At 36.8% G+C, this 15,151-nt stretch overlaps 1 protein-coding gene across 11 annotated transcripts in view; it reads left to right on the top strand.

The window, feature by feature from the left end:
• The window catches only part of FAM13B (family with sequence similarity 13 member B), an 89,805-nt gene that overhangs the window by 17,394 nt on the left and 57,260 nt on the right, over positions 1–15,151 (top strand). For all 11 annotated transcript variants that reach the window (XM_049649238.1, XM_049649247.1, XM_049649244.1 and 8 more), the window contains exons 2-6: positions 3,494–3,660; positions 4,964–5,155; positions 5,605–5,817; positions 10,663–10,840; positions 11,146–11,287. In XM_049649238.1, the coding sequence (XP_049505195.1) occupies positions 4,999–5,155; positions 5,605–5,817; positions 10,663–10,840; positions 11,146–11,287 (690 nt within the window). In that variant the 5' untranslated portion in view covers positions 3,494–3,660; positions 4,964–4,998. The remainder of the gene's footprint in view (positions 1–3,493; positions 3,661–4,963; positions 5,156–5,604; positions 5,818–10,662; positions 10,841–11,145; positions 11,288–15,151) is intronic.

The following is a 15,151-nucleotide window of genomic DNA, read 5'->3' as shown; positions in this document are numbered from 1 at the left end:
TTGTTGCAATATCTGTAGTGTTGATGTTGGTATCCTACCTTTTTTATTTTATTTTATTTTTTAATGTTTATTTATTTTTGAGAGAGAGAGAGACAGAGACAGAGTGTGAGTGGGGGAGCGGCAGAGAGAGAGGGAGACACAGAATCTGAAGCAGGCTTCAGGCTCTGGGCTGTCAGCACAGAGCTTGATGTGGGGCTTGAACCGACAAACTGTGAGATCATGACCTGAGCCGAAATTGGACGCTTAAGTGACTGAGCCACTCAGGAGCTCTGGTGTTCTTTTTTAATTTTTTTTTTTTAAACGCTTATTTATTTTTGAGACAGAGAGACAGAGCATGAACAGGGGAGGAGCAGAGAGAGAGGGAGACATAGAATCCAAAACAGGCTCCAGGATCTGAGCTGTCAGCACAGAGCCCAATGCGGGGCTCGAACTCACGGACCGTGAGATCATGACCTGAGCCGAAGTCGGACGCTTAACCGACCAAGCCACCCAGGCGCCCCTCTGGTGTTCTTTTTAAAAAGCCCCTCCTTACTAATTTTATTAGGTATTTAAAACTTAAGAGATTCTTTGTTGTCTGTTCCTATTATGTATATGTATATGTAAATGGACCTGAATGGAATGCAGAAATAGCTTGAGTAGCAGAACTCAGGTTGATAGCTGCTCTATGAAGGTACATGTTCCTGAATGTACCTATCACCCACTTTTATTGAAAATTGGTATTGTGTTATTTTTATAACTGTGTCTCATGATACAGAATTCAAAATGATTTCTTAATTTGTTGTCAGTATCACTATTCTAGGCAACTGTCATTTGTATTTAAAATGATTTTGCTGTTTTAGGTATGCTGGCTGGCTAAGTCCATAGAGCATGTGACTCTTGATTGAGTTCCAGTCCCACATTCAGGAGTATATTGTACTTAAAAAAAAAATCATAAAACGAAAAAGATTCTTAAAATGTTTTTGCTGATTTGATTTATAATAAAATTATACTTCTGGAAATCTTTGGTTATTTTGAAAGTCTACACATTGTATTCCCTTGTGTCAAGCCTTTTATTGATTAAATGCTTTTGTATTTTATGGATTCTGTCTGCTAAGACATTTCATCAGATCTCTTTGGGACATTTTTCTATGGTGTCTGATCCTATTTTCTTTGAGAATTGGAATTTGTAGTTTAAATTTAAAAATTTAATGTTTATTTATTTTAGAGAGAGTAAGAGACTGAGTGCAGGGTGCAGGCTGGGGAGGGGCAGAGTGAGAGGGAGACACAGAATCTGAAGCAGGCTCCAGGCTCCAAGCTATCAGCACAGAGCCCAACATGTGGGGCTCGAACTCTTGAACTGCGAGACCATGACCTGAGCCAAAGTCAGACCCACAACTGACTGAGCCACCCAGGCTCCCCTGGAATTTGTAGTTTAGATATCGCATCAATTTTCTGGAGGTTCTGTGACAAATTACTATAAACAGGATAACTCTAAAACAACAAAATTTTTTTTTCTCCCAGATCTGGAGGCCAAAAGGCTAAAATGAGGGTGTAGGCAGGCCCTCTGAAGGTTCTAGGGAGGAATCATCCATTGTCTCTTCTAGCTTTTGATGACTCCTGGTGTTTCTTGTCTTGTGACAGCAGAACTCCCAATTTCTTCCTGTTTCTTCACACAGCCTTCTTCCCCTCACTGTGTGTCTATCTGTCCTGTCTTCTGCTTATAAAGACACCAATCATTGGATTTAGGACTCACCCTAAATCCAGGGTAATTTCATTTTGAGATCCTCAACTAATTACATACACGAAGACCCTATTTCCAAATAAGTTCACATTCTGAGGTTCTGGGTAGACATGAGATTTTTGGGGAACGCTGTTGAACCCACTACAGATAGGAAGGGAATATTCACATGATTTAAACTCTGAGAAGTGGTGGAGAACAGGATTAAATAATGTCAAAAACTACTTCACAGTTTGCAGAAATGTTATTTTGGGCTACTCTCCACTCTAAATGCTTTTGCAGTGTGTTGGTTCCTGGTTTCATTAAGAAGACACAGAAACACTGAGTACCCATCTTAGTGATAACATAGAACTTGCTTCTGACAAGACTCTTCTAATGAGTGTTTTATTGTACCTCAGGCAAATCCTGTTTTTCTTTATGACTTGAAGGTATTAACCTGAAACCTGACTTTTAATGTGAGTTTATTAAACATTTTATCCCTGAAGTTAACCTCTCTAAAAGGTCTTCTATAACTTAACTTTGAAGTTGTTTTTCAGATGAATACGCTACATGTTTTAGCAGGCATTGCAGGATGTTTGGGAAGTAATCATGTACTAAAGATTTGTTGTGGGAATGTGGTTTTCCTTCCCCTCCATTTTTAATGTTCCTCTTGGAGGTATATGTTACTAATAAGACATTTTTGAAAATCACAGTGAATGATAATACTGTTCTGCTGACCTGAGTGCTCTCTCTCTTTTTTTAAAATTTTATTTATTTATTAAGTAGGGTCTATGCCCACCCAATGTGGGGATCAAACTCACGACCCTGAAAGTAATTAAGAGTTGCATGCTCCACGGACTGAGCCAGCCAGGTGGCCCTGACTTGGACTCTTTTGAGCTGAGTGCTGCAGTGTAGTTTGCTGCTGAACTTACTAATTTTTAAATAGATTGTTAGAATTCCCAGAGGGTGATGAAACAATTGATAAATGAGACCAAATATTAAATGCATTGCCAAACAGATTTCCTCTCTCCAGCCTGTTTGCTGGTTTTTTTAACATTTAATGTGAAGAAGAGAGAAAACTGGTTATCTCTCTGCTACCTGCATGTATTATCTCAGTTAAACTTAACAGCTATGTAGGTATTACTTTTACATAAGGAAATCTAAGATTAGAGACATGGAGACATGGAAGTTTTTCAGGGTCATGGTGGAGTTAATATTTTGAATGTCAGCCTTTTTGGTTCTGTTAACTGCTCTTTTCCAACATATGCTGTTATCTCTCCAAACCAGAAAGGTCAGACAACTACATTCTTGCTAACAAAATATTTGCTGTGTACAAAAAAAAAAAAAAAAAAAAAAAAGAATAAAGTACATGAGTGCTGTTCTGAGCTTAGAATCTTGTCTTCAGTTCTTTGAGCTAAAAATGCTTCTGTGTTTTATTCTGAGTATAAGGGGACACAATGGACGTGGGTGGGGTGTGTGTATATGTGCTCAAATGCAAGATCCATTGAGGAAAATGGATTATTTGAATGGTGTAATCTCTGAAGATCTGTACTGTTAAAGATTCTCCTTTGCAGTTTTCTTTTGTTTTTAGCAAAAAGATTCTTGTCCAGGTTAGCCATCATAATTTGAAACCTTGTGCAAGATTTTTGCCTCTAACTAGGTCACAGGCAAATTTTCAGGCAGAAGAATGGTTTTAAGTGTAGGAATCCTCCTAAAAGGACTTCAGTGTTTATTCTAGTCACTTCTCACAGTTAAAGTTGGTTTGGGAAATAAAAAGAATTTTTTTTTTTCTTCTAGATTAACTGCTGAAGTACTGATCGAGTTCTGCGTTTCTTCAATGAGGAACTACAGGCTGATCTTCTGCCATAATCTCAAACAGCCATAAATGACAAAAGAATGCTTGCTCAGTGAGGGTAGCTGGTACAGAAGCCATTTTTTAAACTTAGGTGTTTAAGTACTCAAAGGTAAGTTTTCAAAATGGTATTCCCATGCTGTATAAATACAAAGAAATTTGGGGGTTTATCTCCTGTTGCTGCTATTTGGTTATTAACTTGAGGTTTGGTAGTTATTAGCTGGCACCAGATATGTTGAAGAATGGATCTTCTTTGTCTAAAGTTGTATACATTTATGGCATTTTGTGGCGCCTAAGTTAACCTCTGTTGTTTCTGTAAGTTGAATGGATTGTGTCCCAGTCACATTGTGATACTCTCTTGATCTACTGGGTACAGCTATTATGTAATGTGTATAGAAGTTGTTTTTGCAGACTTTAGAATATTGAGTAGTTTTATTTATTTTTTTGCTCTCTTGTGTGAGAAAGGAATTGTTTCTTTGGGGTTATGAAAAAAAACCACAGTTGGTGTCATTTTGTTCATTATCAACTTTTGAAAAAAGTTTTTCTTTCTTTTGAAAATACTTACTGCCCACATAAAGTAATGAATGTTTTAGTTTAGAAAACAATTTTTCTTGGGATTACTTGTTCTCTGATGCTTCATCTATTAGAAACGTTGTTTTCTCTCACTGCTTTACTGATCACAGTTACTGCAAAGTTAAGACAAATAACTTATTTCTTCTGAACTAGACTGGCTGTGGAAATTTTTCTTTGAAATAATTAATGAAACAGCAAGTTTGATGAAAGAACATTCTCGTTTGAAAGTTGATGTCTAGAACTGAAAATTTTTCTTCATTTATAAAAAAAACATTATGGCTGCTCTGTCATGTAGAAATAAAAACTGGTTAATCTTGTTCTTACTAGCCTATCATTTATAAAAAGTTATTTTTAAACCATCAATTTATAAAAAGTCATTCTCTCCTGTTTTGGATGCTAACAAATTAACGGGTTAGACGGGGTTCATGTAGCACAGTCCAGAAATGATTGGGTTTGGTTTTTCACCTGTGTCAATAAGCCTGCTCAGTAAAGGCCCTGTTGGAGCCATGTTTGCTCCTTAATTTGTCTTTGGAACATTAATGTCCTTTGCTAAGTTTAATGACAAATTTGCCATTATTTGATAAATACACGAACACTAAAGGCAGTATTCAAAACTAACTATATTTAATGGAGAAAATGTTGGGATGATTATATTGAACTTTATTTGTAGAATGTTCTGTGGGCCTGAAAGCTGGAACATATGTAATGATGAAAACACATTCTGGTATAAAGCATTTTTCTGTAATTATTTTAGTCATATTGTCACCTGTTGATTGTTAGTCTTTTTTATTATTTATTTATTTATTTATTTATTTATTTATTTTTAATCTTTCATTTGGCAGAAAAGACAGCTTTGATTTCTGGCTGCAAAAAAGATATGAGGAAGAGCTCCTCCCCTTCCTTGAGTAACTGCAACTCTGTTCTTGCTAACAAAATATTTGGAATTCCACTTGATGAGCTGCAGCAGGGAGGACATCCAGACAGTGAGGTTCCGTTCATAGTCCGCCACGTTGTGGACTATATCGAGGAACATGGTATACATTTCCTTACCTTTAGGGCTAGCCTTTGTTTTAATAAACTCAACTTACACCTTTTGACCTTGGATGGATTGATTTCTTTCCCCTTCCTTCCTTCCTTCCTTCCTTCCTTCCTTCCTTTTCCAGTATGAAAAGTCCAAAATTTAGTAAGGAAAAATGTTAATTTCTTATTTAAAGCCATACACTTAGAAATGCCCAGCATAGAGCATTTTTTAGTGGGGTGGTGATAGTAATATTTTTAATGGGCCGGGGGTGGATAAAATAGATTATCCCTTAGGACAGAGATAGTATGTTTCTAGATGTGTTATTTGAAGGTGTTCAGCCCAACCGGAGAGCCAAGAAGGGCTTTGAGAAGTATGAATATTTTAAATTGATTGGAAAATGAATATATATGGCCAAGTACTTGAAGTTGAATCTTATTTAATTTTTGCCTTGAACTAATGTAGGAGGTCTGGAGCAGCAAGGACTTTTTCAAGTCAATGGAAATGCTGAGACAGTGGAGTGGCTTCGACAGAGATACGACAGCGGAGAAGAGGTGGATTTGGTTAAGGAAGCAGATGTTCCCTCAGCTATTAGTCTTCTTAGATTTTTCCTTCAAGAACTTCCTGAACCTGTTATTCCTGGCAGTTTGCATATTCACTTGATGCAGCTTTCTCAAGGTAGTATAATTTGATTCTTACCAATCAATCATTTGCCATTAATTTCAGGATATTTTTACTTTATAGAAATCTTGACATGTAGACAGTAATTATAGTAGTTCTGAGATTAATTTCTTATGTTCCCATTTGGGAACATACATTCTTTGGATCTATATGGTCTAGTCAAGGGAATGGCAACTTTTTAGATTACGTGTAGTACTATTTACTTTTTATGATTAGTCTTAGGAAGCTTAAGATACAGGGTGAGAAGGAGGAGGAGGAAGGGCAGGAGAAAAGAACAAGGAATAAGAGGGTTGGGAAAGAAGAAAAATATATATGAAGTGATATTGTGTGGCATAACATCCACTAATAGTGCCATTCCTTAGTGGTGATGTTGATATTGGATGTTTGTCCCTGGTTTGATAGAACTTGCTAGCAAAAACCAGAAGACAACTTTGATTCCAGGTTTGGAATATACTTAAAGCTTGTTCTTGGACTTCTGCCTGGAGGAAATAAAATACCAAATTGAATATCAGGATTCCAAGCCAAATAAAAAAGCGTTGATTTATATTTGTTGGGTTAGGTTTTTGTGGTGACTAATAGTAGGGCTTAGCTGGAATGGAATAAGAAGGAAAAATAGACATAGAGGTAGGCAGAAAGGTAAGAAGAACCAAGCAGTGAGGAAATAATTCTGTTCCTAGAGCCAAATGGTATTCAGTGTACATAATGGAGTGACGTGTTTCATTATATGGGAAAGTTTATAAAGTTGGTGTATAATATTATACATTTCTTGAAATTTAAAATTATGTTTTGGCTTTTCTTTGTATTGTGGAATCTCTTTAATTTTTTGAATTGGGTCTTCTAGAGAAATTCATTGGTGTTAAGACATAACTGTTTAATGCCTATTGCTGTCATAGTTGGATATTTTATAATGTGTTTGTATTCTTAAGCCATATGTAGTCAGAGAAGGAAGATTTTCTTTTGAGTGTTTTTATCCATCTTTAAAAAATTGTTTAAACACCTTTGAGCCTAAATTAGTGAGTACCTCTGATTTATGTCTGAAGGTCACTACTTTAATTCTGTTATTTTAATGTGCCACCTGGATCAAAAAACAGATTTCAAAATACATTGTCCTTAATGTCCCATTTTTTCAAAGGGTAACTTTATTCCCCCCGCCCAAGTACTACTGTTTTGTTTTGAATTTCTGAATCCATTTCTTTGATTTTTTTTTTTTGTAGGAATATTTTCACATATTTATATTGAGTCACCTAATCGGCATTTTGCATCCATTAAATACGTAATGAAACTGATGTGTTAAAAGAGTTTTGTTTTGAGTCCTTTTTATGACTCTAGAGCCATTTTTTTTGTTTTTAAAGTAACAGGGTTCTCTGTTCAGTGTATTAGTTGAATTGCAGACAAGTCTTTATTTTTTAATAAGTTTATTTATTTTGAGAGAGAGAGAGAGAGCATGAGTAGGGGAGGGGCAGAGAGAGGGGAAGAGAGAGAATCCCAAGCAGGCTCCACACTGCTAGCCTAGAACTTGATGTGGGCCTTCAACCCATGAACTGTGAAATCATGAGCTGAGCTGAAACCAAGAGTTGGAGGCTTAACCGACTGAGCCATGCAGGCACCTCGCAGACACATCTCTTAAAGATGGAACCTTAAGTTCCAGCTATCAGATAATCTTTCACTCTTAGAATGAAAATTTATAAATGAGTAACTGGAATAAGATTTAATGGTAATAAAGTCATTGACTTTCACTGAGACTGTCAGAAGCTATTTTATCACTAGGATTATCATTTTGATTGAGTCATTTAAAATGATGACAGCATTGTGCACTATGTTATTCACAGGTTTACAGTATGCATCTTACTAATTACTGCATTGACATTTGCTTGTGAATGAATTTAAAGTATACAAATTTGTTGTGGCCCATATGTTTTTAATTGTTCTAAAATGAGAAATCCATCATGCTCCATTCTCCACTTATGTAACCATTAGCATGTGTATTTATGCATACACATACCCACATATACACCCCTTTTCTTAAGAGCTATGCAGAAAAGGTGTGGCAGTACTTAACTTGAGGTGCTGTTTCTGTTTGTTTTGTAATATAATCTGTTTAATTTTGTTTATTCTCCTTTAGTAATTTTTTGAGAAAGATGTTTAGTAGGTCACTGGATAAAGATTGCTTTCTCCACTTCTTGTAGAAGAGTATTGTGTTGGTATTTTAATTGACATTCAAAATACCTGAGAAAATTATTACTTTTTTTTTAATGTTTATTTATTTTTGAGAGAGAGCATGTGTGTGTGCAAGAGTGGGGGAGGGGAAGAGAGAGAAGGGGACAGAGGATCAGAAGCAGGCTCTGTGCTGACCGCGGAGAGCCCGAGGTGAGGGGATTGAATCCACTATCCGTGAGATATGACCTGAGCTGCAGTCGGATGCCTAACCAACTGAGCCACCCAGGTGCCCTGAGGAGATTGTTGCTTTTAGGAACATGGAAGGAGCATTGTTGCAGTTACATTTGTGTTTTTAAAAAAGTCATTTTCGTTTTCTGTGGTAGCAAGAAAGACACTGCAGTGTGGCATTTCTGGTGTGGTTAGACTTTTTGTTTAGACCAGAGTTTCAAAACCTTGGTACTGTTGATATTTTAGGCTGGATAATTCTTTATTATAAGGGACCGTCTTGTGAATTTTAGGATGTTTAACAAGATCCCTCGCCTCTACCCACTGTCATCCCTTTCCCCCAGGTCATGACTACCATTCCATTCATTGTCAAATGTTGACAGTCATTGTTTTAGACCATGATTTGTCCAGCTACTTATATGTTACGTTTTGTTAGAAAACAAGGTTTTAGTTTTGTAAATTTGTTGTAACATTTTCAAGAAATGCTTAGGTGCTTGAAAGAATTGCTAGTTAGGATAAACTTCTTTGATACATCTATTTTTTCTGTATATAATTTAATTCCGAAGTAGGTTCAAGAGGAAAGAAATTCAAGCAGGTGTGTATTTTATAGCTGTATATATTTTGAAATGCTTCTCTGCCTTATTTGAAGACTTTAGAAGAAGCAGCCTGGGGGCACTTGGGTGGCTCAGTCGGTTAAGCATCCGACTTCGGCTCAGGTCATGATCTCACAGTTCGGTTTGTGAGTTTGAGCCCCAAGTGGGGCTCTGCACTAACAAGGAGGAGCCTGCTTGGAATTCTCTCTCCCTCTCACTTTCTCTCCCTCTGGCAGTTGCCCCCTCTCTCTCAAGATAGATAAATAATCATTTAAAAAAATAGAAGAAGCAGCCTGGCAGTTATAAATATTTTTGTATAGTGGAAATGTGTACAATCAAAAGTAGAGCAACATGGACAGTATTTCAAGTAAAAAACAGCATTACCACTCCATCAAAGCCAATGTTTTATCAGTTCAGCTTTTTGCCCCATTATTGTGTATTCATTTAGCTTATCCAACTAATATTTGTTTAATACCTGCTATATGCTAGGCAGTCTTCCAGACTCTGGGAGTGCATCAGTGAACAAAACTGGATAAAAACCTCTGCCATCACAGAGCTAAACTTCTAAAGGACTTAGCAGAGACAGAGGAAAAATAGATGATAAATAAACTAAATATATGCGTGTGTCAGGTGATAAGTGCCGCAAAGCTAGGGAGGGTGTTATGTAGAATTTGTTAGTGTTATTGTTGCAGTCAGTATATTGATAATATTAATTGTTTGCATATATTTTTTGAGTTGATGACCATGATTTTTAAAAATAACCCTTTGCTGCTAAATGCTTAGGTTGTTAACATTTCCACCAACTGTAGCCATGGTGGTTTAAAAAAACATTCTAGGGACTCTTTCATTCAGTTAAGAAATCAAAGTATTGTACTTGAATGGACAGTTGGTAATATTATCAATATAGAAGAATTGGTATTGGTTGTATTTTAAATTTTAAGTAAAACTTATGTGACTATAACCTTTCCTGATAAGCTTAGGCTCAAGTGTTTTTTGCAGAGTTGGCCAATATCTTGACCATAACCTTTTTACCTATAATTTTTCTGTAAATTAATTTTAAAAATCTGAAGAAAAATATGTAGTGAAACATAATTGGGTTAATTTTCACTATTGAAGCATTAAATTACTTCATTTAGAGGGTATATGTGAGAAATTCTCTCTCCTAAGTGAGACCCTCACCAATCACGGGATGCTATAGGCCTAAGTTTCTATTAGTGAAAATTCAGTGACATGATTAACACAGGGCCTAGCTTCTGTCACTCGAAAATTAACTTCATAAACAGAAAGCAACATCAATTTAGAGAAAAACAGTTAAGAAGTGGAATTCTTCTTTATTTAGTCCTACTGATATTGCTGAAGTTAATTGTTCTTTTCAGGATGTTAGGGGAGGAAGAAAGTTACTTACACCCTGTTCCTTCCTCTTTGCCCATTCATCCAAGTGGAAAAGTGTCACTGATTCTATTTGTTGGTTAAATCTTTGTTCATTCATAGTTGGTGTTGACTAGCATTAGCCAGTGCATTTGGACTTCTTAGAGTTGGCACTGATTTGGAAACACAGGTACTGTCATGCAAAAAACAGTATGATGAGAATTGAAAAAAAATAAATTAGAGAATTTGTGCTGATGAGTAATAGATGAGGAAAACATCCTTCAGCAATTGAAGGGTTGAGTTCCTTCTCTCTAACTCTTCTCTTCCCCTTAATAAGTGAAATGCAAAGCCCTAAGGCATTTGGCTCCTGGTAGAGGAAGTGAAGAGGTTTTGAATTGTTATAGTAAAAAAGGTGATGTGGGTGGAGTAATGTGAACCTGGCAAAATATCTGAGCTTTGTTTTTACTTCATTAAAAAAACCTGTCATTATGTTTTATAGATTATAATAATGAAGATGAATTTGGAAGAAAGTTGAGGTTCCTTTTACAACAGCTTCCACCTGTTAATTACAGTTTGTTAAAGTTTCTGTGTAGATTTTTAGCCAATGTAGCATCACATCATGAAGAAATTTGGTCTGCAAACTCTCTGGCTGCTGTCTTTGGTCCAGATGTCTTCCAGTAAGTTTTTCCCCCAATTTTTGTGTAATCAAAAAATACTGAATTTGTGAAATAGAGTCATTATACTATCCCCCAAGGATCATAGGTTGCTGGGTGAACCATTATTTTTTATAGTAGATCTGATTAATCCTCCCAGCATTTCTGTGAAGAGGGTACAAATTAGGTAGGCTTTACAGATGGGAAAACTGAGGCACAGAATGATGACATAAATTGCTCAGGTTTATAAAGTGACTCATTGGTTGTCTTCTAATTTTACCTGTATTTGATTTAAGGACTCTCAGTTCAATTTGGACTTTTATTCTTAGCATTTACACAGATGTGGAAGATCTGAAAGAGCAAGAAATAGTGAGCAGGATAATGGCTGGACTTCTGGAAAATTACTATGAGTTTTTTGAGAATGAAGAGGAAGATTTCTCATCTAATGATCTGAGTTCAATTACTGAACAGGTGAGAATATTTTAGATACTTGAAGAATTTTTAAAGAATATACTCTTTAGGGCTTGGCACAAACTCAGGTGGAATTTTTAAGTACTAAACAAAGCAGTTGTCTTGGTTATTATATGTAATCATAGGTAACACATCCATGTAATATATGAATGTGATTATTTTTCTTAAGTTCTTGTTTTCAATTTGAGTAATATGGAAAAGGCATTGAAACCAGACTGTGACTATATATTAGGTATTTTTGAGGTTTGTATGTTTTTATTCTAACTTAAGCATTGTTTATTTTGTAAGAATAGGGTGGTTTTTTGCTTTTGCAAAGAAACTTAGCATAGAGGAATGCAGACAAAAGGTGAGAAATAGAAGGTAGAGGGAGAGATTCAATACAAAGTTCACACATACTTTCAAAAATAGAAAGTTTTTCTTAATGGAAGTAGCATCAATAGAACAGTGCAATCATTGTCATTAATGGGAAGCATCAAGAGTAAAAGTTGAGGTTGCAGGTAGTTTTTTAACTCTTGTGACTCTGGAAAATTAACATCCATTTTTCCAACTACATTATATTTTGTTGTTGGTTGAGATTGTACAGGACCTATTTACTGTCTCCTTCCTGAAATGAGAATATTGATGCAGAGTGACTAATTTATTGTAAAACCGTATTAATCCAGACTTTTCACGCTTAGAATTTGTGATTTAGGTCTATGTGGAGGTTTTTATTTTGTTCGTAAGTGAAATGATTTGTCAAACTTTTATTAGGTTAAAACCTATGAAGTTACTTATATTGTGGTCATGGGGTGGGGCTGCTACTTTTTAATTTTTATTTATTTATTTATTTTTTTCAACGTTTTTTATTTATTTTTGGGACAGAGAGAGACAGAGCATGAACGGGGGAGGGGCAGAGAGAGAGGGAGACACAGAATCGGAAACAGGCTCCAGGCTTCGAGCCATCAGCCCAGAGCCCGACGCGGGGCTCGAACTCAGGGACCGCGAGATCGTGACCTGGCTGAAGTCGGACGCTTAACCGACTGCGCCACCCAGGCGCCCCGGGCTGCTACTTTTTTAATGAGTAATTCACCTGGTTAAAAAAAAATATTTAGTAAAATTTCTTGGCTTTTACTCATACCCACTCCCCCCTCACTCACGTTGGTTTTTTATGTGTTTTTCCAGAGTTTCTTTATGCAAATGTAAGCAAATATTGCCTCACAGTTTTTTGTTTTTGTTTTTTTAATGTTTACTTATTTTTGAGAGAGACAGAATGCAGTCTGGAGAAGGGCAGAGATAGAGGGAGGCACAGAATCCAAAGTAGGTTCTAGGCCCTGAGCTGTCAGCACAGAGTGTGACACAGGACTTGAACTCCCAGACTGTGAGATGATGATCTGAGCTGAAGTCCGAAGCTTAATAGACTGAGCCACCCAGATGTCCCTCCTCACAGTTTTTTAAGAGGAAGGTAGCATACCACACACAGTTCTGCACCATCATTTTGTGGTTGTTGTTTTTATTTAAAGTTTTTTTTTTTTAATGTTTATTTTTGAGAGGGGGGGAGAGAGAGAGAGAGGGAGGGAGGGAGGGAGAGGGAGGGAGGGAAAGGGAGTGTGAGAGTGTGAGAGTGGGGAAGGAGAGAGAGGGAGACTCAGAATCCGAAGCAGGCTCCAGACTCTGAGCCTTCAGCACAGAGCCCTACATGGGGCTCAAACCCATGGACCATGAGATCATGACTTGAGCCGAAGTCAGACACTTAACTGACTGAGCCACCTGGGCACCCCCTGCTTTTTTTTAATCTGTTAACAGTTTATCTTGGAACTCTTTTCTTATTGGAATATAGAGACAGTACTCTTGTGTTTTTATGTCTGCAAAGTTCCCTATTGTATGGATGCACCATTATAATTTATTTGATGTATAGTACTGATCTCCACTTGAAAAGGTGATAGTACACCCATTTTCTTAGAAGAGTCCTGGTTTATATCTGCTTCTCGTGTAATTATTAGTAGCTCGCCTTTTCACTCTTACATATATCCAGGTTCTGATGATTAATTATATGGTCACTATTTATTGATGCACATTGGGTGGCTTCTTTTAATTTGCTATTAGATTATGAAATAGCATCTTTTGAAAGGTAGTTTATCATACAGATTTTTATGAATTCTTACTGACCTTGGTTCTGATAATGTGAATTAGGAGTTTTCCCACATAGCCTATCTTTTTTTTTTTTTTTTTTATAAAGGGTTTCATTACTGTTGTGTACTTTTATGAACAAGATTTTTTAATATTTGGAGTTGAGATCTTCCTTATTTTTTAATGTTTTCTTCACATAAGCATTTATACCTTTGATTTTCCTTCCCTCTTTCTATATCCCTTTTCCTTCCTTCCTCTCTCACTCTCTCCTGTTTCTTTTCAAGTATCATGTACTTTAAGGAAACAGTAACAAGCCAAATTACAGTTTTTAATGTGTAAACTGGGGATGAAAACTGCATATGTATACCATTGTGAAGTAAGTCAAGTGGGTAGAATTTGTAGCCAGAATAGTGATCCTTGGAACTTTTGGCATATTTTTTGAACTTCCCAACTATTATATGCTGTTGCTAATTTAAAATTTTGGTTAGAATAAAGAACTGACACATCTCTTCAAAATTATTCTTGGCTTTAAAGAAAATGACAAGAGAAGAGGACAAGGAGAGAGCTATGCCTTAAAACTTTAATGTCTTATTTCATTATTTTTTGATTTTTTAATGTCTATTTATTTTTGAGAGAGAGAGAGTGAGAGAGGGAGGGGCAGAAAGAGAGGGAGACACAGAATCTGAAGCAGGCTCCAGGCTCTGAGCTGTCGGCACAGAGCCTGATGTGGGGCTCGAACTCGTGAACCGTAAGACCATGACCTTAGCTGAAGTTGGACACTTAAATGACTGAGCCACTCAGGTGCCCCAGTTTTGTTTGTTTGTTTGTTTGTTTTTAATTTAATTTTATTTATTCATTTTTTTTCTTTTTTTTTTTTTTTAATTTTTTCTTTTTAACGTTTATTTATTTTTGAGACAGAGAAAGACAGAGCATGAATGGGGGAGGGTCAGAGAGAGGGAGACACAGAATCTGAAACAGGCTCCGGGCTCTGAGCTGTCAGCACAGGGGCCCGATGCGGGGCTCGAACTCACGGACCGCGAGATCGTGACCTGAGCCGAAGTCGGCGCTCAACCGACTGAGCCACCCAGGCGCCCCTGTTTTTAATTTTAGAGAGAGAGTGCAAGCAGGGGAGAGGAACAGAGAGGGGGAGAGAGAGAGAATCCCACAACCCTGGGATCATGACCTGAGCCAAAATCTAGAGTCAGACACTCAACCGACTTAGCCACCCAGGTGCACCAAATCTGTAATGTCTTTGATGCCTGTAAGAAATCCCATTTTTGGGAACTCTGTGTGCCACTTTTCTTTTCCTTAAATTGTTTTAGTTTAGTGGTGCCTGGCTGGCTCAGTAGGTAGAGTGTATGACTGTTGATTTCAAGGTTGTAAGTTTGAGCCCTATGTTGGGTGTAGAGATTACTTAAAAAAGATAAAATCTTGATTTAATTTTAGTTTTTTTGTTTTTTAGAGTTTATTTTGAGAGAGAGTGTATGTACACATATGCATGCACATGAGAGAGTGGGGAAGAGGCAGAGAAAGAGGGAGAGAGACTCTCCCAAGTAGGCTCCATGCTGTCAGCGCAGAGCCCAATGTGGGGCTCGATTCCATGAACCGGGAGATCATGACCTGAGCTGAGATTGAGAGTTGTATGCTTAACTGACCGAGTCGCCTAGGCACCCCAAAAATGATAAAATCTTTAATAATTTAATTTTAATTAAATAATAATTAAAATAATTAAAATAATTTTAATTTAATAATAAAATC

The sequence above is a fragment of the Panthera uncia genome, assembly GCF_023721935.1.
Source record: "Panthera uncia isolate 11264 chromosome A1 unlocalized genomic scaffold, Puncia_PCG_1.0 HiC_scaffold_17, whole genome shotgun sequence".
Classification (NCBI taxonomy): domain Eukaryota; kingdom Metazoa; phylum Chordata; class Mammalia; order Carnivora; family Felidae; genus Panthera; species Panthera uncia.
Note: the sequence above shows the minus strand (reverse complement) of the source record. Positions and strands in the feature narration are given on the sequence as shown.